The sequence below is a fragment of the Agelaius tricolor genome, unplaced genomic scaffold (assembly GCF_023055355.1).
Source record: "Agelaius tricolor isolate 1412-34295 unplaced genomic scaffold, bAgeTri1.0.p SCAF_1, whole genome shotgun sequence".
NCBI lineage: Eukaryota > Metazoa > Chordata > Aves > Passeriformes > Icteridae > Agelaius > Agelaius tricolor.
Window position 1 is genome coordinate 109,258,033 of NW_027269261.1, and position 22,090 is coordinate 109,280,122.

At 40.1% G+C, this 22,090-nt stretch overlaps 2 protein-coding genes across 5 annotated transcripts in view; one reads left to right on the forward strand and one right to left on the reverse strand.

The window, feature by feature from the left end:
• Positions 1-7,816, reverse strand: part of RTN4IP1 (reticulon 4 interacting protein 1) — a 24,138-nt gene extending 16,322 nt beyond the window's left edge. For all 3 annotated transcript variants that reach the window (XR_011682254.1, XM_071446814.1, XM_071446821.1), the window contains exons 1-4: positions 7,570-7,816; positions 6,257-6,408; positions 5,367-5,435; positions 5,011-5,135 (exon numbers count right to left, since the gene is read on the reverse strand). Coding sequence is in view for 2 of the 3 variants with exons in the window: in XM_071446814.1 (XP_071302915.1) it covers positions 5,011-5,135; positions 5,367-5,435; positions 6,257-6,408; positions 7,570-7,816 (593 nt within the window). In the remaining variant the exon portion in view is untranslated. The remainder of the gene's footprint in view (positions 1-5,010; positions 5,136-5,366; positions 5,436-6,256; positions 6,409-7,569) is intronic.
• QRSL1 (glutaminyl-tRNA amidotransferase subunit QRSL1) lies at positions 7,807-21,655 on the forward strand. Of its 2 annotated transcripts, none has more exons than XR_011682250.1 (11): positions 7,807-8,106; positions 8,311-8,470; positions 9,618-9,716; positions 10,626-10,722; positions 12,422-12,598; positions 14,840-15,015; positions 15,119-15,231; positions 16,745-16,937; positions 17,334-17,451; positions 20,522-20,795; positions 21,193-21,327. XR_011682250.1 is itself a non-coding variant. In XM_071446801.1 (11 exons), exons 1-11 carry the CDS (start codon positions 7,807-7,809, stop codon positions 21,402-21,404), a joined length of 1,851 nt encoding a protein of 616 aa, XP_071302902.1. In that variant the 3' UTR covers positions 21,405-21,655. The 2 variants fall into 2 exon arrangements, 1 of the variants encoding a protein (XP_071302902.1); XM_071446801.1 differs by having other exon boundaries at positions 20,522-20,727; positions 21,193-21,655.
• Positions 21,656-22,090: the final 435 nt, after the last annotated feature.

The window sequence follows — 22,090 nt, forward strand, 5'->3', positions numbered from 1 at the left end:
AATCAAGAGCCCTTCCTGTCTCCCAGACTCCACTGTCACATCTCCTAAAGAAAAAAATCCAATTCACCAGCATTTTACAAAAATCGGTCCCATCTAAGAGAAAAAGTAGTTAATTATGACATTATTTAATGAGACTGTGAACTGCAGAACATATGGAACATAATTATCCCATATTGCATAATCTAAAAGACAAAAATACAATGAAGTGCCCTCACCACTAACAAATTTAATTTTTATTAAATTGAGTGTATTTTTCTTTAGGAAAAAAAAGCAGTAGAATTTTTCTAGTTCCTTCCAGTACATCTCAACAAGACCCTGTAAATGCCAGCTTGTGGGAACTGGCACACAAGCAAGAAAATGAAAGAGTATATTGCCTAATAATTAGCAACTGAGAGTTCATTTTAACTGATAACCCTAAATTTCAAAAAAAAATTAATACAAGTTAACTTGTGTGAGGACCTTAGCGCTAGAAGCCTAAACGCTGTTCAAAAATTTAATCCAAATATTTTATTAAATAACTAAACATCAGAAAGTGAATTAGTAAGAAAACCTTGCAGCTCAAGTTGCAAACAGTGCCTTTGTCTTTGGATCCATTTGCTAATTCTAGGACAAAAAGAAGATCCAAGATGAAGTCCTGGCACAGGATTGGGGAACATCATGTTTCTCAGAGCTTCCATTTGCCAGAAAAATCTCAGAATCTTCAGAAGCTGGTGAAATTCCTGTTTTAAATCTCACAGTAAAAGATGTTGAAGGAAATTGCTTTTTACAGTACAAAACTGTACTATACAATCTGGAGTCTCAGCTTACAAAAGTTCTTTGAAGTAGCCTAAGAGACTTGGCTGTGGTCACACTATCCATTTTGAAATACTCCTTTTGTAAGTGATCAGATTCTGTTCCCTCCCATTTCACTGATCCAAGCTGCAAAATTCAGATTAAGAATATGAAACCACAATACCACAAAGCCTGCAGCTTTTAAATCTGCCAAAATGTACTTATCCTCAGAACCAGGCTTCTAACAACAGATGCCCACAGCAACACACATATTTCGACTTCAGTATACTCGAAAAGGCTCCAGGATCCTACAGTCAAGATTTTGGGTTAAACCCATCTTTATCCTTAAAAAGGACAGTCACAATTAAATCCTTTCAAAAAAACCTTTTCAAACTGCCTTTACAATTTCACTCCTTAGTTAAAGTGCATTTCTTCTACTACATAATTGGGGGAAAGCTGCCATCCTAAAATGTACAATTTGCTCAAAGGATTTAGGTAACATTTTCAGTTTGGGGAGCAGCTTGGCTGGGACTTTTTTTTTTCTCCTTCAATAAAAGCCCTTCAGGATTCCTTCAGGTAGAAATATTTCTGAGATTCAGTTTGTTCCTATGTTACATGGGCTATTTTCTATCACACCTTACAATCATTAAAACTCTCTCCACACACTGTGACTTCAAGAAAGCTCTTCATTTCTGAGACAAACCACATCTGCACAGGAGATCCATGTGCAGCAGCCCAGCAGCACTGACAACAGCAAGACACACAAGTAAGAGGGGTGGTGATTGAAGGTGCAGGACCTGTTAGGACAGTACTGAATGACAGATGGTGGCAAGTGCCAAAGCAGGAACAGTTTTGTGTGCACTGCCTCAGGAAAACAGAGCCAGGAGAAAACACATCATAGAAACTACCTGTTTGCACTGCAAGGGTGAGGTCAGGAGTAAATTAATATAAAAGTATTTGCACCAGGGACCAAATTAACAAATCTTCTGACCTGGGCAGGGATCCAAGAGAACCAATTTTTTCAAAAGAACAAAAAGAACATTTGTAGCCCAGGCTTTCCTCCCTTCTGACAGAGGCACAACATTCACCAAGCCCTCCATGGGGCTCAGCAGTTCAAACAATCAGAGGGAGCAGATTTCTCCAAATAAGCACAGCATGAGATTTGAAAGTTTAGCCCATCTCCCTAGGCCCTGCTTGGAGCTATGGTGAGGTCAGAAACGAGCATCAGGAGGCAGGACCTGTCTCAGCTGAGTGTGCCCCCCACCAGAACACATAGAGGGTGGGGAGTGGGTACAGATCAAGGACTAATATTTTCTCCAGATTATAAATAATTAAAAAATTTCAGTGGCGGAGTTACATGCAAGATAACAATTGAATAAATGCAGTGATTTTATATAGTTGTAAAATTAATGTATTTATTGACTAAATATATCAACTTTATTTAGATATAAAATTATATTTCATTTGATTATGCCAACAAAATGTCCTCAAGAAATTTATTCCTGGATCAAGCACTGTTTACCCTATCAAGAAGTTTTACAACCTACACTCAATTTGTACTTCTCAACAGATAAAATGATGAAATAACACACAGACATTGAAAAAATATTTTCTTGGGGTATTATACCATTCAAATTTTCACCGTGACCGTATGAACCAGGAGTCTGTTTGGTAGCTTACATTAAGAGAATCCAGCATCTCTGCCCAGCATACATGAAAGTCTAAGATATTGCTTCTGCATTTACATAAAGACTTTTATTTAAAAGCAATGTAAGCACTTTGAATAACTTCTCAAACTGTCAGGTTTCTGTCATGCATTTTCTGAATACAGAAAGCAAGATATTTAACATCTAATGTTGAACAAGCATATCTCCTCTCTATTGAAACAGGTCAGTGGCACATATGAGGTAGCCACAGATAACTTCAACACAACACAGTCATTTTGAACATTTAGGACAGTAAGAACATTTAAGCTTCTACAAGAATATTGACATTAATTAATTAGAGTGGTATAGAATAAAGGCTATGGAAAAATGACTGGAATTGCAGGAGTGTTCACAAACAATGAGAGCACACTTCAGGAAACTTGTAAGAACATAACCTGTGAAAGTATGTGCAGATGGAGCAGATAATCTGCCAGATCAATGCACAGCCAGACACTGGACTAACAGCAAGTGTTTCTGGTTAGCCCACACTAATGCCTCAAAAGAGGCAAAGAGAACAATACACACCAATAGAAAAATCTCACTGCTTTTAAGGTGTCCCAACATTGCACTAAAGCACCAGTGAAGGAGCTTTCATCAAGAATACAGCTGCTCTGCCCAAATAAGACATTTTTCTGTGTGTGTGCACCCTTCTACATAGCTATTTACCTACAACTACAGGAGACAGAAAGACTGACACAAAATCACACACGTAGGTAACTTCTTACCAAATATATGATCTAAAGAAATTAGGAAACGCTGTATAAACTGTTGTATTTTTAAATTATTGCCCTGAGGATTCATGGAATATAATTTTGCACAGCCTCTTCAATGCACTTTAAACACTTTCCTACAAGCACTATTTCAGGAGGAAAAAAGGTACCATCACATAAGTCATTCACTGCTGGTTTTACAGTTCAAAATTTATAGATAGGAAATATAATATTTTTAAAGTACATTAAAATGGGTTTTTGCTGACAGAGTAATTAAAAATTTATTTGGAACATGAAAGTAAATATTAAATGTAAAGATTACATTACAAATGTAGTTTGCTGACAGAGTAATTAAAAATTTATTTGGAACATGAAAGTAAATATTAAATGTAAAGATTACATTACAAATGCAGTTTCAATTTTACTGCTAACAATCTAAACACTTACCTGAAGATTGGAAAGAAAATTTAAATAAAACTAGCCTATCAGTGTATCTTTAGGTTAATTCTATTTATGTGTGAAAGTTAAGATACTAAAAAGTCTAAATACTGAAAAATAAAAAAGTAAGGTGATCTTGTATAGAATTTTATTACTAGCTGGAAGTTAATTTCAATCATGTCTCTTTGAAACTCCTTTAAATTTTGCAATTTCATCTTCTCAAAACATTGTTTACCTTTAGAAAAAATACTCAATATTTTCATTATGAAGTTCACTGTGACACATGAATAATCACTCACTCGATTGTCTTCTAGAGATGTGGGTGAAGAATTTTAATCAATCTAGTGTCCTTTGCAATGTGTTGCATTACAAAGTATCAGCCAAGATAAGAAGAGGTCAGGCATCCAAGACTTCTGCTGCCCAGTAATTACTTTATGACCTAAATCTGTGATGCAGTACAGTAATTTTAACTACTGTTTTTCAACTCCCATAGTTTTACTTTTGCCCTCATTTCCATTCTGAAGATCTTGCTATCTATTTACTCAAACATCCAAAGGTCAAAATAACTGAAGATTTCAATTATCAGAAGAAAAATGGTTTTTGCTCCAACCTTTCACTGCATTTTTCCTCATCTGCCATTGTCAGATCAAAAGACTGATAAACAAAGCCAATTTTTTTATTTGATTGGCTGCTTGTCTTGTACATTCTCCTTTTCTTGTCTGCATTCCTGACCTCATCAAAGTTCTGGCCTGCAGGTCAAGTAAGAGTCAGTCACCTGCTCATTTTTCTCAAAAAGCTGGAAAACCAGTCTGTTCCAAATGGGCCATGCATGCAGGAGGTGACTGAACCACATCTCTGTCCTTGAGAGGGCTTTTTGTGAGCTGCCAGTACAACTGAGAGGATATTACATTTGGCTAGCTGAAAAGCAAAGTCCCTACAAATTCTTGGAGATAACATCCTCAAATTCTCTATATAGCCCATACATTAGATATACATTGGATTGGAATCATAGAACAGCCTAGGTTGGATGGGCCCTCAAAGATCACCTAGTTCCAACTGCCCTGCTCTGCACAGAGACACCCTTCACTGGGGCAGGTTGTCCAGAGCTCCACCCAACCTGGCCTTAAGCATTTCCACTTGTGGATGTGAGGGCATCCACAACTTCTCTGGGTGGGCATTTTTTACCTCTATACAGGGACCTCATCTGAGCCTTCCTCTAAAGAAGCCTCTCTCAGCAGCTGTGTAGACAGAATCCATCATCCTCAGACAGCTGATCGGTATCAATGTCATGGTGTAACAGTCTTTATTGCTGCTGGACATGTCTTACAAGCAGCTCAATATAAAAATGAAGAACTTTAGTTTTAGCACCAGAACTGTTTACTTACCTTTTCCCACTACAATTACTTTGGTTCAGTCCTCCCACTTGGTTAAGTGCAGACCACGCAGTGAGACCAACATATGGTAAGGCAGCAGCTTCTGTGTGACTGAGACACTTTGGCTTAAAAGATACCTGAAATAAAACCATAACTAAGTCACACAGCAGCTCCTATGTGACACTGAAATATTTAAAAAAGCTTTACTGAATTGCAGATTGTGTATTGCACATTTTCAGCCATCTTCAAAACTAGCTGGAGTACGAATCAATCCAAGCACTAAGAAATAAAGTTACTTAGATACTGAAGAAGAAAAATGCCGTCTTTACAACTTTGAGGTTTTGTTAGCCAGAGTTTTGGAAGTTTACCTCATTTCCACTAGCTACCACAAACTCTGACAGAGTGCCTTGTTTCCATGGGGGAATTGCTGCCCACACCTAAAACCAAACAGAAAACAGCTATCAATTTTTGTAGCCTTGCACACTATTGTATGTACACAGAAGTTTCCCTCATTAAAGAAATCTTTTTTTACAATTCACAGAATGTCTTCACTGTTTATCAGAAACCAGATTTAGCTTATTTTACACCAAAAAAAAAAAAAAAATCACAAAACCGACTACCAACTATATGAAGGACTGGAGGGCTATGTGAATAAATTGTACTGCATTGTGTATAAGACATAATTTTTCAACTCCCCCCAAACTACTCCCATGCCAGGAAAGCCCAGATTAGAGGGGTGAGGATGGTGCAGAATCAGGATTTGCTATGCTAAAACTGATGAAATGTGAAAGCAACTGGTGAAGGTGAAAGCAAACAGTATCAGTATTTGTGTGGGCACCCATGAAGTGCTTCTTGGGTTAAGCCAAAGTTCCTACTCCAAGCTACTCAAGAAAAATAAAAACAAATCTCTTCTTGTTAGAATTCTACCTTCAATTAAAAACAAAGTGGCACTCTTGAGTGTGCACTTATAAACAAACAAATTCCACTCTTGCTACTGCAGCAATGGTCCAAAAACTAAAACCCAGAAGGGACATTAACTTGCAGAAGCAAGTCTCTGAAAGACCATGAGACCATGTTTTTCACAGAAAAAAATGAAGGGAAGAAAGTACTCTAGGAATTTACTGCCAGATAGGCCTTATTAAGCATGCAACAGCATTAAAAAATTAATTATGAGGAGAATGAATGCTGAACATCTCATAGTATATTTTAAGTGTACATTTTGGAAAAAAGAAATAAAATAAGACATTGGTGGTATCACCTCATCTCCAGGTTTGAAATAAGACACACCCAGTCCACATTCCATAACCACACCAGAGACATCTCGACCGAGCGTTAGAGGAAATTCAGTCTCGCCGGTTTTGAGTTTCAGGGGATCCCGCTTCATATTTAATGCAGTTGCACCATAACCACCTGCAAAACATGGAATCAACCACAACATACCACACTGAGTGCTCATTTATTAACTGTGCAATTCCAATTAGAAAGCACCAGCTATCCATAACGTGCCTCATTTCTGTTATAACTAAAGCATGCAAAAAATCTGCAATATTTCACACTTTTACAGATTTTAGAGATAAAGAGCAAGTGTAAAAAATAACAAGGCATAGCTCCTAAGATGAGTAACCTGGACTTTTATTTAGTAAGCAACAGACAAAGGCGGTGAAGTCTCAGAATTACCCAACTAATAACAGTGCTCAGCCTAAAAAGAGCCTGCATTTGGGCGTGTATACCCACTCAATTGTTTGGAAAAGTCCACCTAGGGGCCCTATCATGCCAGAAAGTGTCTTACCAGGAATCCTCAGATAGGAAATGTCCCATCACTAAACCCCCAACTATATTCAAAGATTTTTTAAAATTCATTTTTAGAGACCCAAAGCACAGATTACAGCTGGGTCAGCAGGCTTCCTACAGATATATTTGCTTGTTCTACTGAATCTGATTCAATATGCAAGCACTTCTACACAGGAAATACAAGGTATTCTACTACCACAACTTCCTTCTCGTGTTTCAAACACAGAAACTGGGGGGAAAAACCTAATTAAATGTGTCAAATACAAAGAGCCGGGCAGTGAAAGAGCCAGATTTCCCGGGCGGGATGACAGCACGTCTCCAGATGCCAGTTTAGGATGGGCATGGCAATGAACACCACGGTTTGCCTTAGGTCGTGGCAAACCGACTTGGCAGAACTTGGGCCTCCAGCCCCATTCACCTCCAGGAGATGGGAAAATCCAGCATCACTTAGGGGGAATGCTGCTCCTTGGCCGGGCGTATCTCGGTCAAGAGAGCAGCACCACAATCGCTCAATTGAAAGTTCACCCTCTCAACACACACGCGCACACTCTTGTCAGTGGCTTTGTGTATCGTTCTTCCCCGAGAACCTGGAAAAAAGTGGAGTTTCCAAGAGGCGGCGGATTTCCACAGGGCTCGGGGAAACACGTGTGTTGAGGCAGCCCTGGACACTGCCGGGCCAGGCCGGTGCCCGGGCACCGCTCGGGTCACCGGAGCCGCAGCCCCAGCACAGCCCCTGCCATCCCGGCAGCCCGGCCGCGGCTGCTCGGGCTCGGCACTTACTTCTCATGCTGAGGTCGATGGGGTTCAGGCTCGCAGCGTGAACCTTAATGATGACCTCGTTCGGGAAGTGTATGATGGGGAACATCATCTCCCTGGTGAAGCGCAGCACCTCGTTGCTGCCGTACCGGTCTATGACCCAGCTGGGCATGGCGATCCGCGCCCGCGGAGAGGCGCGGAAGCCGCGGGCCGGTACCCGCCCGTTCGCCCAGCGCAGCGCCCGCCCGCCCGCCGCTCCCCATGACAGCATGGCCAGGGCAGCCGGGCCGGGCCGGGCCCCAGGCTCGCGATCGGGTTCGGGATCGGGATAAGGATCGGGATCGGGCCGGGGCGCTCCTTCGCCCCACAGCGCTCAGCCCAGCGGCCCCCGCAGCCAATGGGCGGCCGCCTTCTTGGCCGCCCTGCCAATGGTGCCGCGGGGTGTTGCGGCAAGATGGCGGCGCGCGGCCGCCGCGCCGGGGTAAGGACAGGGGTCGCTCGGCGGGCGTGAGGAGGCGGCGACGGGCAGGGAGAGCCATGCTGCGCGCCTCTCTCCGCCAGGTGAGTGGGGTCTGTCCGCCTGCCGGGGATGCCGAGGAGCGGGGCGGGTTCGCAAGGTGACCCTCGCGTTCCCCTTCCCCGGGGCGGCCCGGGAGAGCGCTTCCCGTGCGCTCCTTCCCCCAGCGGGGATGGCGCTTTCTTCCCGTTCCGCCCCGGCGCGGCCTCTGGCCGGCGGCTGCCCTGAACGACGGGCTGCGCTCCCAGGTGTCGGCGGCGTTGAAGGAAGGACGAGTCGCTCCCACGGAGCTCTGCCAGCGATGCCTGGCCCTCATCAAAAGCACCAAGTTTCTGAATGCATACATCACCGTAGCGGAAGAGACCGCTTTGAAGCAGGCTGAAGAATCAGAGGAAAGATATAAAAGAGGTATGTTGGTTTGTAACTAATGTCAGTCCTTAAGAAGCTGCTGAGGAGGAGCTGTCTGTGTTAGACGAAGCACCTTTGCTTTTTAAAGGGGATGTCTTGGCTTGTTTGACTCTTGGGAGATGAAGCTCACACTTGAGATTTCCGTGGGTATACACTTGGCACTCAGGAGAGTATTTAGGCCAAAAAAACAGAAGGAAAACCTGGACCAAACGAGGCACTGCAGGTTAAATAGGCTCTGTGCCTCTTGGACAGCACTGCTGCTTGGTGTCTGCTGCTTCTTTCCCTCAGCAGTTCATTTGGAATATGTAGCCAACAGCTGCGATGAATAGGCAAATGCAGTGGTCATTCACAGGCCTCCAGACTGGGATAGGCAAACAGCTAGCACAACCTATCGAGTTTTTAATTAAGAATGTAAATTAAAATAATGTAGCTTTATTAATTGCAGTTAGTAATTGGAGAACAGAACAGCTTTCAGTCCTGTTACATGCAGCATTTAGAAGATGGCCATCCTTGTTTTCCTTTGTGTTTCAAGAAAGGCAGGAAAGGTAAATTTCACCTAGTAGAGTACATGTTTTCCTTCATGTGTGACACTTGCTGTCCTCTGACAGCTCAATAAAATTGTCAGGTTGTTTTGCTTCCTAATGTAGGCCATTTAGGTTTTGGGGTTTTTTTTGTTTTGTTTTGGTTTTTTTTTGTGGTATTTGTTGGTTCTGGGGTTTTTTCTGATGGTGGATAATCAATTACTTGGGAAAGATTTTCTCTGTTTCAGTAATTAATCTACTGTGTATGTCAGGTAGGCAGAGTTCATGGCTCCAAGCCTAGTGATAGGGTGGATTTAGTAGCACCTATGGCTGCAATAAGCACTGTGTGGTGACATTGGAATGCACTCCATTGGGACAGCCAGCCTGGATGAAAGCAGGTGGAGGGCTTAGACACGAGGTCTGGTTTGGGCAGAGTGCTCAATGCTTGAGTTGGAATGGAAGGTGGTTCTTGAAAATGGAACAGACAACCATCAAATGCCAAGTGGAAAGCAATCTTGCTTTCAAAATCACCCAAAGGGACATGTAAAATAATCAGTAATCGATGAGAACATATGTAGGGCACATTTTGCTTTAATTTCTGTTGTTTTACAATCATTTCATTGTAGGTCAGCCACTGGGCATTCTAGATGGAATTCCTATTGCTGTAAAAGACAACTTTAATACAGCTGGCATTGAGACAACATGTGCATCAAACATGCTAAAAGGTACAGTAAAGCTTTTAAAATAGAAACAGATATTTTGCTCTTTGGAGGGTTTATGGACTGGAGTCTTCCAGAAATCCAAGTATTTTCAAAAAATGAGCTGGTGTCATTTGAGGAAATACATTTATCCAGTTTCACTAGCCAGTTCATCTGGTATTACAGATGGATCTTTTCCTTCTTCTAAGCATGTTATCTCTTTATATTTGTATGCATTTAACAACATTTATAATAAAAACCTATGCACTACAATAAAATAGTTCCAAAATTCTCGTTTTCCTTCACATTGGTTTTAGGTGGCTGTAGTAAAGGCAGATGTTAACAATCCCAACATGCAATCACATTCTATAATGCTTTTAAGGAAATTTTTTTCTTTCCTAAACTCATTGTTTTTATTAACAGTTCATGAACATTTTCAGGCATTACAGTGTTTTTATAGTAAAAACAAAAGTAGGAAACATTTCTTATATCTGTTTTATTCTGCACAAAGTAAAACTTTATATTAATCCTTGTGGAAGACAGTTGAAGTAAATTAGCAGTCCTCTGATTTGATTGTGGTTTTTTTTTAATAGCAGAAGAAACAAAATATGACTTCACTGTTGTAAAAGTTGTTATATTACCTGAGATGCTTTTCCTTAAAGCACATTCTCATGTGCTTTAAAGCGCATTCCTTAAAGCACATTTATGTGATTGATTGCAATGAGTATTAGGAGTGATGTCCTTGTTCCTGATGAAAGTGGGAGTGAAGAAGCCCCTGTTATCATTCATGAAGTGAATTGGTTACCATTTGAGGTCTAGTTCTCATCATTATGTAAAGTCTGAGTGGTAATGACAGCATCAAAATGTTCAGAGTAGCTACTTGTAAAAATAACTTGCATCTCACCAGTTGCTCTTAATTGTTTTGATTGTTTTCAGGTTATATTTCTCCTTACAATGCTACAGTAGTTCAGAAGTTACTGGATCAGGGAGCTGTGCTTTTAGGTAAAACAAACCTAGATGAATTTGCAATGGGGTGAGTGATGTTTATGATTTTTAATGTGTTGATTTTACATAAAATAGCTTACATACCATCTGTTCCAATCTACCTGTAATCCTTAACTCCTTTCTGTGAGGCAAGACAACAATGAATACTTACTGGAAGGGTACACAGAGCTGCATGAACTTTTCCCTGAGCCTTTGTAGTGTTGTGTAAATGATACAGACGCTGAGTTTTGTGAACATAGTGTTCAAGTGTGCTTGAGAGGCAGGAAGCAGTCCAGCTTTTGCAGGAGAAGGCCAAGGACAAGTGGCCTTCTTGTAGATTCAGTAGTGTGTTTATAGAATTGGTTACAACACAGTTAATTGCTGCCTTTTCCTCTCTCCTTACTGATGGCTTTTTGCCCTTAGGTAATTGTAATCGTGCCCCCAGTGGCAGCCACTGCCTCTGCCATCTGACCACTGGGGTGATTTGTATGGGTACTCCCTGATTTGCTGCACACAGGCTAATCGAGGGCAAGGCTTTTAAGTTGCCTAAGCTAATGGTGGTGACTTTTTGTCAGGAGCACATTCAAAAATGCTCCTACAAATTGATTCTTCTGCAAATCAGTGAAGGCAGCCAAGCTGTAGCAGAGAATGGCATTGGGCTGTTGGGGATGGGAATTACTGCCAGGTTTGGAAGGGAATCTCTGAGATTTAGTTACCTGTGAAAAACAGTAAATGCTGTATTTTGGTTTTATTATACTGAAAACCAGAGTCCAAGGTTTGATTGGAAATTCACATGGATGGGGTGGAAGTGCTTGGACAATATTGTTTTGAATAAAGTAATTTTTATGTAAAAAGCTATTCCTCAGAGGAAGAGCAGGCAAAAAGCTGGGGAGAAACCTGATAATGCAGTATTACAGCTGGTCTAAGTTCATTAAAGCACAGGATTCTCCTAAAGAGCTTATCCCAATACTGGTTTCTCATTCTGGTCTGTGTGTTTGCATGATCTCTTGATCAGGGAGCAGATCCAGCTCTAAAGTAGTGATGTCTCAATAAGATTTGTTTTCAACTGCTGAGAGCTGCCTGTTCTGTCTGATGATACAGCTGGTAACACTGGCACCTGGCAGTCAGGGGGAGCATGGGGTAGAGGGCCTGAGGAAGGAGGAAAGTATGCCCTGCCCTGCTTCTGGTGTCAGCTCACACCTAGGTGACACAAGCTGGCTGAAACCAGTTTCTGAGAAGCCAGTCTGGCATTCTGAACCAGTGAACTGTGGTCTCTGCAGAGGGCTACAGAGTGAATAATAGTGTGGCATTTCAGAGAAATGTGTGTTCCTGGTATTGTGGAGCTTTTCTCCACCTCTAGCAGCATGTTTTTCCTCACAACAGTGATCTTGTGTCAAATACAGGGCTGGAAAAACAGAATACCTTGGTTTTGAAAGAGATATGCTCCTGTACTGTTACATATCTTAAATCAGTTTTAGGTCTTTGTGACTCTGTTTGTTTCAGTGGCATTAGCAGAAGTTAGAAAGAGGTACCAGTTCAGGTTCTGTGTCAGGAACTGATGAACAGCTATGAATTTTGTATATAATGTTGTAGAAGTTGACTGCTTAAGGATTTACATACACCAGTCTTCTTGTGTTGAAATTGAATTTGCAAGCATGATGAGGAATTGGATTAAAAAAAATAAATTGAGGAATACAACTGTGTCATTTGTCACTTCTGTCTGTATTTGTCCTGTCTGACTATCTCAGTTCTGGGAGCACGGATGGAGTGTTTGGACCAGTCAGAAATCCCTGGAGTTATTCAAAACAGTACAAGGAAAAGTCTGTCCCAAAATCCCATTCTGAAGATGAAGAGTCAAACTGGGTAATAACAGGAGGGAGCTCAGGAGGCAGCGCGGCTGCTGTGTCGTCTTTCACATGTTTTGCGTAAGAGGCTTTTAAAATTGTCTTTCCCTAAATGTCTCAAAATATTTTTGGAGTGTTTTAATTTTATAACTTTCTCATAAGCTAGTAGGAAGTAAGAGGGTTATTGGCACTGGCATGCAAAAATTTATTTCAGCATCCCTAGGTTACTCGTGGCATATCATGAAGCCAGAATTAATCCATGCAGGCAAATTTAGATTTACTCATTTCAGGCATTATTCAGTGGTATGACCACTTTGCACTTTGTGAAATATATATAAAATTATGATGGCAGTAAGGGAGTGACAGTTTTATTCTCACATAATCTCTTAAAAAGTCTTAAGGGGTTTGTGACGCATCCTCTTCCTCCCTAATTGCATTACACAAATACACACTGAAAATGTAATTCAGAAAATTAAGAGATCCCTCAATTTGTAACAGTATAATAATCTTTCCTCTGCTCCTTTGTCTTTATAGCACAGTTATGTAATAGTACATGAGATTTGGGACCTAAAAACTTTCAAATCTCTTATTTAACAAAAGAGTACAGAGTACTTACTACATAGATACTTACAGAGTTCCCTGTTTTTAACTTAGAAAACAATTTTAGTGTTGGGGTGTTTTTTTAGGCAAGTGTGTGTTTATGGTTGTTTGGAGTTTTTTCCTAAATAAATTTAAACAAACTGGACTTTTTTTTTTAAATAGTAATTACTAACTGCATGGAATATCAACACTCTGTTTTAGCAAGTCAGTTGTCTATACTGTCTTCTCCATCTGACTGTTCAAACTGATCACAAACCTTTACACCTTGCATTTTATGGCAATTTTTAGAGCTACATGTCGGAACATGTTTTATAGAAGATTATTTCAATTCTGCTCTTAATTGGAAGGTGTTTAAAAATGCTCTTTAGTTACTTTATCCTTATTTGCCCATAGACTACATTACAAGCATCTATTTTGATGTTAAAATATTCTTGCTAACGTTGATTACAACTCTTTAAATTACTTTTTAAAGTTATATATCTCTTCTTATCCTTGCCCTTTACTGGGATGTAACCTACTCAACATTTTAATACTGTTGAAATTGAACTCAGTGCAGCCATTCCCAAGGACTGCTGGTTCTCATCCTGAGCCAGAATGGGCTGATCCTGAGAGGGTCTGGCACCTTTTCCTATGTTGCTGGGCTTCCATTTTGCACTGCTCAGCACATTGTCAGATCAGGGAGATTTTTTTGTCCAGCTATTTTATTGCATATAACCTATTGTATATCCATCCTATTAGTGTCTTTCAAGCACCAGGAATGCTGCCAGTCTTTACATTTTCAGTTTGGGATTTGGATGTCCAAAAATGCTATAAAGTTGAGGATGTTTTACATCAACACAAATGCTTTGGAAAAAATTCCACTTCAGGAAAGTCAGTTGAATTGGTTCAGCCATCTCATAAACAAATGGCTATGGGAAAAGCCATATACTCACTTCAATAAAAATTATACCTATTTCTGGAGTTTAAATTGGTTTTGGCAAAGATTTGAATGAAAACTGCTTTGTCTTTTTAATGCTGCTTGAGTTAAATTTATTAAAAACAAGAGAACAACATGTTTCATTGCAATACAGTTTTTGAAATAAAAGTTTCAATTTAGAAAGAACAAGGTTTCACTTGTGGATAAGGAAAGAGGAATTCAATATAATAATAATGATAATAATATACTGTGTTTTAATTGTACCTAAGCTAATGTAAACTGGGAGTTCTGATCAATCTTTGTAGATTTGGAAACAGGAAAAACATCTTTCCAAAGTATGCCCTCTTGTTAGGGGCAAGAAGTGTCATTCTTCCTTTTTATCCTGGAAAATGCTGATTCATGGTGCATTGGTTACCCAATAAATAAGATATAAGTGTTGAAAATTGTTCCCTAAATCAGATGTGCCAGTTGGAGTCCAGAGTATTGGAACAGACCACAGTATTGGGGCAGGGAAGGCAGAAAAAGATATTTGGGGCCATTTTCAGATGGTCTGAATTCTACCTATCTGCCTTTTCTTTGTGAAGAGAACTGGACTCTCCTAATGGCAAATTCAGAGACCCTAAGAAAAATCAGAGAACAAATGAAAAATAGACATAGAGAGCAGACTGGAATTTAGGCTGTGTGATTATGACTTGTGGTCTGGAAGAATTTACAGTTTTAAATCCATGCATCTCAAAGCCACACGTTCTTATGATTTGGAAATGTTCTGAATTCTCTTACTAATGATGATCCTTTTGAAACCATAGAGCCTTAGGGTCAGACACAGGAGGATCTACCCGAAACCCTGCTGCTCACTGTGGTGTTGTAGGTTTAAAGCCAACATATGGACTGATCTCTCGCCATGGTCTCATTCCTCTAGTGAACTCCATGGATGTGCCAGGAATCCTAACCAGATGTGTGGATGATGCAGCAGTTTTGTTAGGTATTACTCTGTCATACACCTTTGTTTACAACATTTCCTCAAAACAGACTGAATCCTAACTAACTAACTTTTTCCTGGTCTTCACATTTGGTGTCTTTTTCAGGTTCACTTGCTGGACATGATCCTAAGGACTCTACCACAATTCAGGATGACTTTAAGCCGTTTGAACTACCTAACTTGACTGATGTCAGCAAGCTTTCAATTGGAATTCCAAAGGTAACATTTAAATCCTGTTAACAGTTATGGACAGGAAGAACAAATAAAAGACACATAACAAAAAAATACTTGTCTTGGCCACCACCTCCTAGTCTCCCATGATTGGAAACAGTGAAGACAGTAAAAGCAGCTCCTGGAAAAGAACAGTATGTGTTTGCTCTGTTGCCTGTCCAGGCAATTTGGAGTAAGCATACAGTAATGCATCACCTAAAACATGTTGTCATTGTGGTAGGAAGCACTGTCAGGAACTTAGGGGAAATGGGGAACTTCAGTTCTTGGTTCTCTCTGTTGCCCTTTCCTTAGTCTACTCTGTAACCTCGAACAAGTTGCTCTTGGTGCCTTCCCACGCAGTGAGCTTGGTATTGGTTTGTGCAGAGCTTTGGGATCCTTGCCTAAATACCACTGTGTTAATATAGAGCAGAATTTTAAAGGCCATTGAATGGCACAAGGAGCTGTGATTTGCAGAATCCTAATAAGAACTGAAAGACATCTGTAATTTGGCATCTGATGTATGCAATTCAATCATGTTTGTTTGAAATTTAGGAACAAAGTTTGGGACTTGAGCCTTTTTTTAATTTAATAAAGGCTCTGCCTTCAAAGAGACAATGTAAATAACGTTTATTAATTGTATTCTCAGCATTGGAACCTAAGCTAGAAAAGGCATAGCAAAAGTTTTAATTTGGTAAGCAGAGATGTCCACTGACTGATTATTCACAATCTGTGAAATGGAAAAATTACGTGCCTGGAAAATTGATCAGCTGCATACTGTTTCAATCTTGATAAATCTAAAATTGTGATGTTGGTTAATTTTTCCTATCTTTTGGACAGTTTTTTCTACTGCTACAGGTTATTCTAAACAGATACATGCATACATTAAACATGGGTCATAGCTACTCAGAAATCAGACAGTATTATGACCCTGATATTATGGTTTAGAACTAAAGCAAGTATCTTTAAAACCAGGGAATTTTAATATAATATCTATAATTTGTCTGTGAAATAGGAAAGTAGCTACTCTAAGTCTCTCCCAACCCCTTGATTGTAGTTCTTCTTTGGTGGGTGGTTTTATTTGTTTCACCAAGGTGTGCCAGTTGCCACTGATAACATTGTAAGCGTTAACAACAGGGGCTAACAGCCCTAGTTTTAGGATTTAGACCTGAAGAATTTGTACCTGTGACTGCAGAGCAGTACAGTTTAGTCTTGATAGATAAATATGGGAATAGCTGGGCAATTACTCTTTCAGAAGAAACTTCTGAAATTCCATGATCTGTGATACATATGTCGATCCTGCTGGGATGAATATAATTCTCTTAAGAAGATTCAATCCTGTTAATTTAGTACCCCTTCATTGTATAGGATTTAGTAGATGCAAAAAGTTTTTATTGGTACTTTAAATCATATAGTGGCAAGATAATGGTTTCATTGTATTTTTAGCAAGGAGTATTTGTGTTTTAGTTGCTATTAGAAGTAAACCAGTACGTAAAATAACTCCTGTTCTTGTTTTTCCTCTAAGGAATATCATGCACCAGGGCTGTCTAGTGAAATTCTGGCTCTCTGGTCAAAGGCTGCTGACCTGTTTAAGAATGCAGGTGCTAAAGTGGTTGAAGTGAGCCTACCACACACTCCTTACTCAATTGTCTGCTATCATGTGCTGTGCACTGCAGAAGTGGCATCAAATATGGCCAGGTTTGATGGATTGGAATATGGTAAGGCCTTTGAAAAAACTTTTTTCTCAGACAGTAGAAACATTGTTGGATGCCATGTAAAAGTGTTATTCATAGACTAAAAAGTGTTTTTCATAGATTTTCTTTTCATGGTTGGATGGTTGATACTATTTCTCCAAGATGGAATATAGCAAAAAACCTTGTGCAGACAAAAATGGGTAAATAAATACGTAATATATTTCACTACTAGGCATATCAGTGTCTGGGCTCAAAATCTAGTTTAGTATTTCCATAATAAAACAGGAATGTGTTTTGTTGTTTTTCCGGAGTAGTAGCATGTCAGGCTGCAGCAAACAGTGACCTATTCTACTACTATGACATTATTAAATCTTAAGGATTACAAGAAGTATTAACACCCAGAATGCCTTTTCTTTCCAGGACATCGTTCTGACATGAAGGATTCCACTGAAAGTATGTATGCTGCAACACGGAGAGAAGGCTTCAATGATGTTGTAAGAGGAAGGATTCTGTCAGGAAACTACTTCTTGTTGAAACAGTAAGCAGAACTTCTTGAAATTCAGCTTTTCCATGTTAATGAATTTTTGAGCAAATGGTGATTAACTGCTTATCACGACGAAGAAATTGCTCTTACTCTAGTAGCTCTTTGTATTTTTATTATTGCTTTAGCTCTATAATGCCTCTTAATAATGAACAAAAATGTTTTCCCAGAGTCTTACCAGTGAGTGTCCTAAATTAAATAAGTAGAACAATTTAGTGATTTTTTTTCCCCTACCAGAGCATTATTGGCATCCATTAGTTAAATTAGGCAGAAATCTACCCTATGGTATGACATTGAAATCATACTGAAGTCTTTACTGTCTTAGTGTTAGAAGTTCTGTAGCTGTTAATTTCATTAAAACTGCATAGAAAAACTGCTGGTACTTTTTAGTGAGATCTTCTAGAGAAAGCCAGACATATAGCAATTAAATTAACTGCAGCTCTGTGTCTCAGTGTACAGGGAATGAGAATCATTAGCAGAAGTATTGGACTGAAGTCCTTACAGAAGTCAGGGTTTTACCCAGCTCACGTAGAGAAGCTAGTGCATGGATCGATTTTATGGTTTTAGTTTTCAACCCTTATCCAGCAGTCCTAATTTATGTTAGTAAATGTGCTTTTCCTCTTTGTCTGAATTTGTTCAGATACTAACAAAAATATTAGGCATATAATTAGTCTCTGTAGTGCACTTGCTTTGAAAGAGCTCTGTCAGCAAGAGTATTCATCAGATGTGACTTCTGATTGCTCTCAGAGACAGGAATGTTGTCAGTCAGTCTGTAACAACCAGCTTTTATGGAATGCCGACACTCCTGCCAAGTGTGCTCCCTCTGCTTACAGCTGTCCAGATCAGCTTTCCTGAGGCTGCTTTAAAATTCACATAGTTAACTCTTCTGTGAAGGAATACACAATTAGCTTCCACCCAGATGGAACAGGAGAGTTGTGTTCCTGTTCCACAGTAAATTACTTTTGAAGAACAGAGTGCAGGGTTCAGAAAGCATTCTTAGAACAAGTAGTAGAGAAAACCCATCTGTGTCTCTTGCAAATGTTGCCTTTTACAGCTTATTTTACCTTGCTTTTCAAAGTTTTAAAATGACTAGGTGATTGTTTGGGAAGTTCTGTTTAACATCTTTAGAGATGGGATGGACAAGGGGATAGAGTCCTCCCTCAGCAAGTTTGCAGACAGCTCCAGTTGGAGTGGTAGTGTTGATCTGCAGGAGGGCAGGAAGGCTCTGCAGAGGGATCTGGACAGGCCAGGCTGGGGCCAATGGTGTGAGGTTCTGCAGGGCCAGGTCCTGCCCTTGGGTCACAACAGCCCCAGGCAACATTAAAGGCTGGGGCAGAGGGGCTGGAAAACCACCCAGGGGAAAAGGACCTGGGGGTGCTGGTCAACAGCAGCTGAACATGAGCCAGCTGTGCCCAGGTGGCCAAGAAGGCCAATGGAATGTCAGCCTGTATCAGCAACAGTGTGGCCACCAGAACCAGGACAGGGATTGTCCCCCTGTACTCAGCATTGGTGAGGCCATGCCTCAAATCCTGTATTCACTTTTGGGCCACTCACAACAAGAAGGACATGGAGGTGCCAGAGTGTGTCCAGAGAAGGACAGCAGAGCTGGTGAAGGGTCTGGAGCACAAGACTACAAGGGGTGGCTGGGGGAGATGGGGATGTTTAGCCTGGAGAAAAGGAGAGACCTTATCACTCTCACTACAGCTACTTGAAAAGAGGTTGTGGTGAGTGGGAGTCAGTGTCTTCTCCCAGGTAACATGTGAGGAAACAGCCTTATATTCCACCCTGTGAGGTTTACATTAGATATTGGGGAAAATGTCTTCTCTGTAAGGGCTGTCAAGGGAAGTGGTGAACTCCCCATCCCTGAAGATATTTAAAAGATATGTAGATGTGGCACTTAGGGACTTTATCAAGTTAACAGCTAGGTGGATTTCTGAAGTGATTGTAGAAAAAGGTCTAATTCCCATTGTATAACTTACTGACTTGAATCTGTTCATTGATTATAACCATTTTTATTGCTGTTTCTTGGAATCTTAAATCTTTAGATTACTCTAACAAAATGGGATTTAGGCAGTTGTAGTTGTTTTATCTGTAAACACTCTGGCATGTAGCAGTTGATAATACACCACTCCATTTTTATTTTACTTTACTTTTTTTTTCTTTCCCAGATCGATGAGGGTTTAGATGACAGTTACTTTTGAAACTGAACTTCTCTGAATTTAAAATTCCATATTTACCAGTTCTGTATATGTGGTTAAAAGGAATGATAGACATAAAGTTGATTAATGTGTTTCTGCTTCAGAGTTGTGTAAAGACAGAAATCCATAGATCACATGTTTACTTGAGGGGGGAAAAATGGATAAAGATAAGTTCTTCTACAGAGAAGAATACTACAACCTCATACATAGTTTTAAATCCATTTGGAGTTGTCCACAGATGATGGGACTTTTTCATTTGCTTCAAGTATCTTGCTGGATTGAATCCTAAATGGTTAATTCCTATTTTTCAGACATGTGTAGTTCTGTGTTTTCTAGACTTTGCTGTGCTGCCCTACAGTGAAATTAGGTTAGATACCAGCTTTTCACCCAGAAGGTGATTGAGCATTGGAACAGACTCCCCAGGGAAGTGATCACAGCACCAAGCCAGTCTGAGTTGTGCTCTCAGGCACATTGTGTGGTTCTTGGGGTGTCCTGCACAGGGCCAGGAGTTGGACTCCATTATCTTGATAGGTCCCTTCCAACTAAGAATTTTCCATGGTTCTGTGAAATTCAATGTTTATTTAGTTTCCAAATGGTCATAAAAGTGTTTTGATTTTTAGTTAATTATTTTAAGGTAGGGTTTTGTTTTTCCTTCAGCTTCCTTCAGCTGTATGCCCTCATCTCTTCCTTCTCTGGCAGCTCCTCTGCTATGAGAGCATAAACACATGTGTGGTGACTAAGCTTCCAGTGTCAGTTAAAATTTTGTCCAAAAGGATTACTGGGCTTGTCTTTTCCACAGTAACTAAGAAATAAAGTTCTGTATTTTGGGAATTAAAGTGTCAGGCCTTTACGTCCCTATTCCTTTCTAGGAACTATGAGAAATACTTTGTCAAGGCCCAGAAAGTGAGACGTCTCATTGCCAACGACTTTGTGAAGGTTTTCAGGAGCGGTGTTGATATTTTACTCACTCCCACCACTCTGAGTGATGCAGCACCTTACACAGAATTCATCCAGGAGGACAACAGGACCCGCAGTGCTCAAGATGACATCCTGACACAGGCTGCAAACATGGCAGGTGACTAGGGGCAGGAACTCAACTACATCTTCCCCTGCCTCATCATTTTGAAAGTCCAGTCCCTTTAGGTATTTAACCTTCTCTTTAGAATCAAGATACTTCACCCCCATGTCCTAAGTCCTACAGTGACAACTGGGTCTAAGGACAGTTTTAATAAACGCTTAAAAATGTATGACCAGATTTTAAAGTAGGGTACCTTGGAGCTGAGTGTGGGCTGCAGGTAAGATGAATCTGTTCCAGAGACAGAAATCTCTTCCTAAGGAGAGCTGATTATCTTTTTCAGAGGATGCTGACCTCTTAAATCTCTCTAATTAATTTCTTGTGATCATCTAGCATTCATTTCGTTGAATCAAATTATTTTAGCTAGTCTTTTTTCTCTATTTTTCTGGTTCTCTTAAAATTGATACAGAAATTACTCTAAGGTTTATAGTAGGTCTTTGCATGTGTATTTTTTTTTTCTTCCAGGACTGCCAGCCATAAGTGTTCCTACAGCTCTTTCAGAGAGAGGCTTGCCAGTTGGGCTTCAGTTCATTGGACGTTCATTCCAGGAAAAGCAGCTTCTCACTGTTGCCAAATGGTTTGAAAAACAAGTACAATTCCCAGTGATTCAACTAGAAGAAGTAAAGAGGCATGACAGTGATGTCTTTCAGCATCAGAAATCTGCTTCTTTTTCATAGCCTGGGACTTGCTAGTCAGCTAGAGCAAGACAGATGTGGGGATGGTCAAGAAACTAATTTCTGCAGTTAATTGTGTTTCACAGAAGTAATAATCTGTTCTAAGAAGGTGTTATGCAGTAATGCACGATGGAATCACGACAGCTTGTTACAGTGTAATTAAGGCAAAGTGAATCATGAAGTAAACATTACCATGTTATTAAGCAACATTTCTTACTGATATTAAAAATACCAAGTTGAAATTGTGTATGTTATGCCTGTGAAGCTGATTTTTTTAATCCCTATAGGGTGTGTAAGGTATCTGACCAATTAAAGAACTAGACTGAGCTGTTGTTGAAAACTTCAGAGTTGCCCAGGTGGCCAAGAAGGCCAAAGGACTTGGTTTCCTTCTGGAGTGTAGACTTTTGTAAAGGCAACAACCAGACAAGCTCTGTTGGAACAAAGGTATCAAGGATCTGTTTACCAAGAGTTAAATACAGAGGGAAACAAGGGAATAACTTAGAACCATAGAATCCTTTAGATTAGAAAAGACTTAAGATCATCAAGTCCAACCCAGCACTACAAAGTTCAGCATTCAATCCTATCCCTAATGCCACACTACACATCTCTTATGTGATGATTATTAAGGCCATTGTGAGAAAGCTAAATCACATCTGCATTTAGATCCCCGTTTTATCAAAATCCAAGAT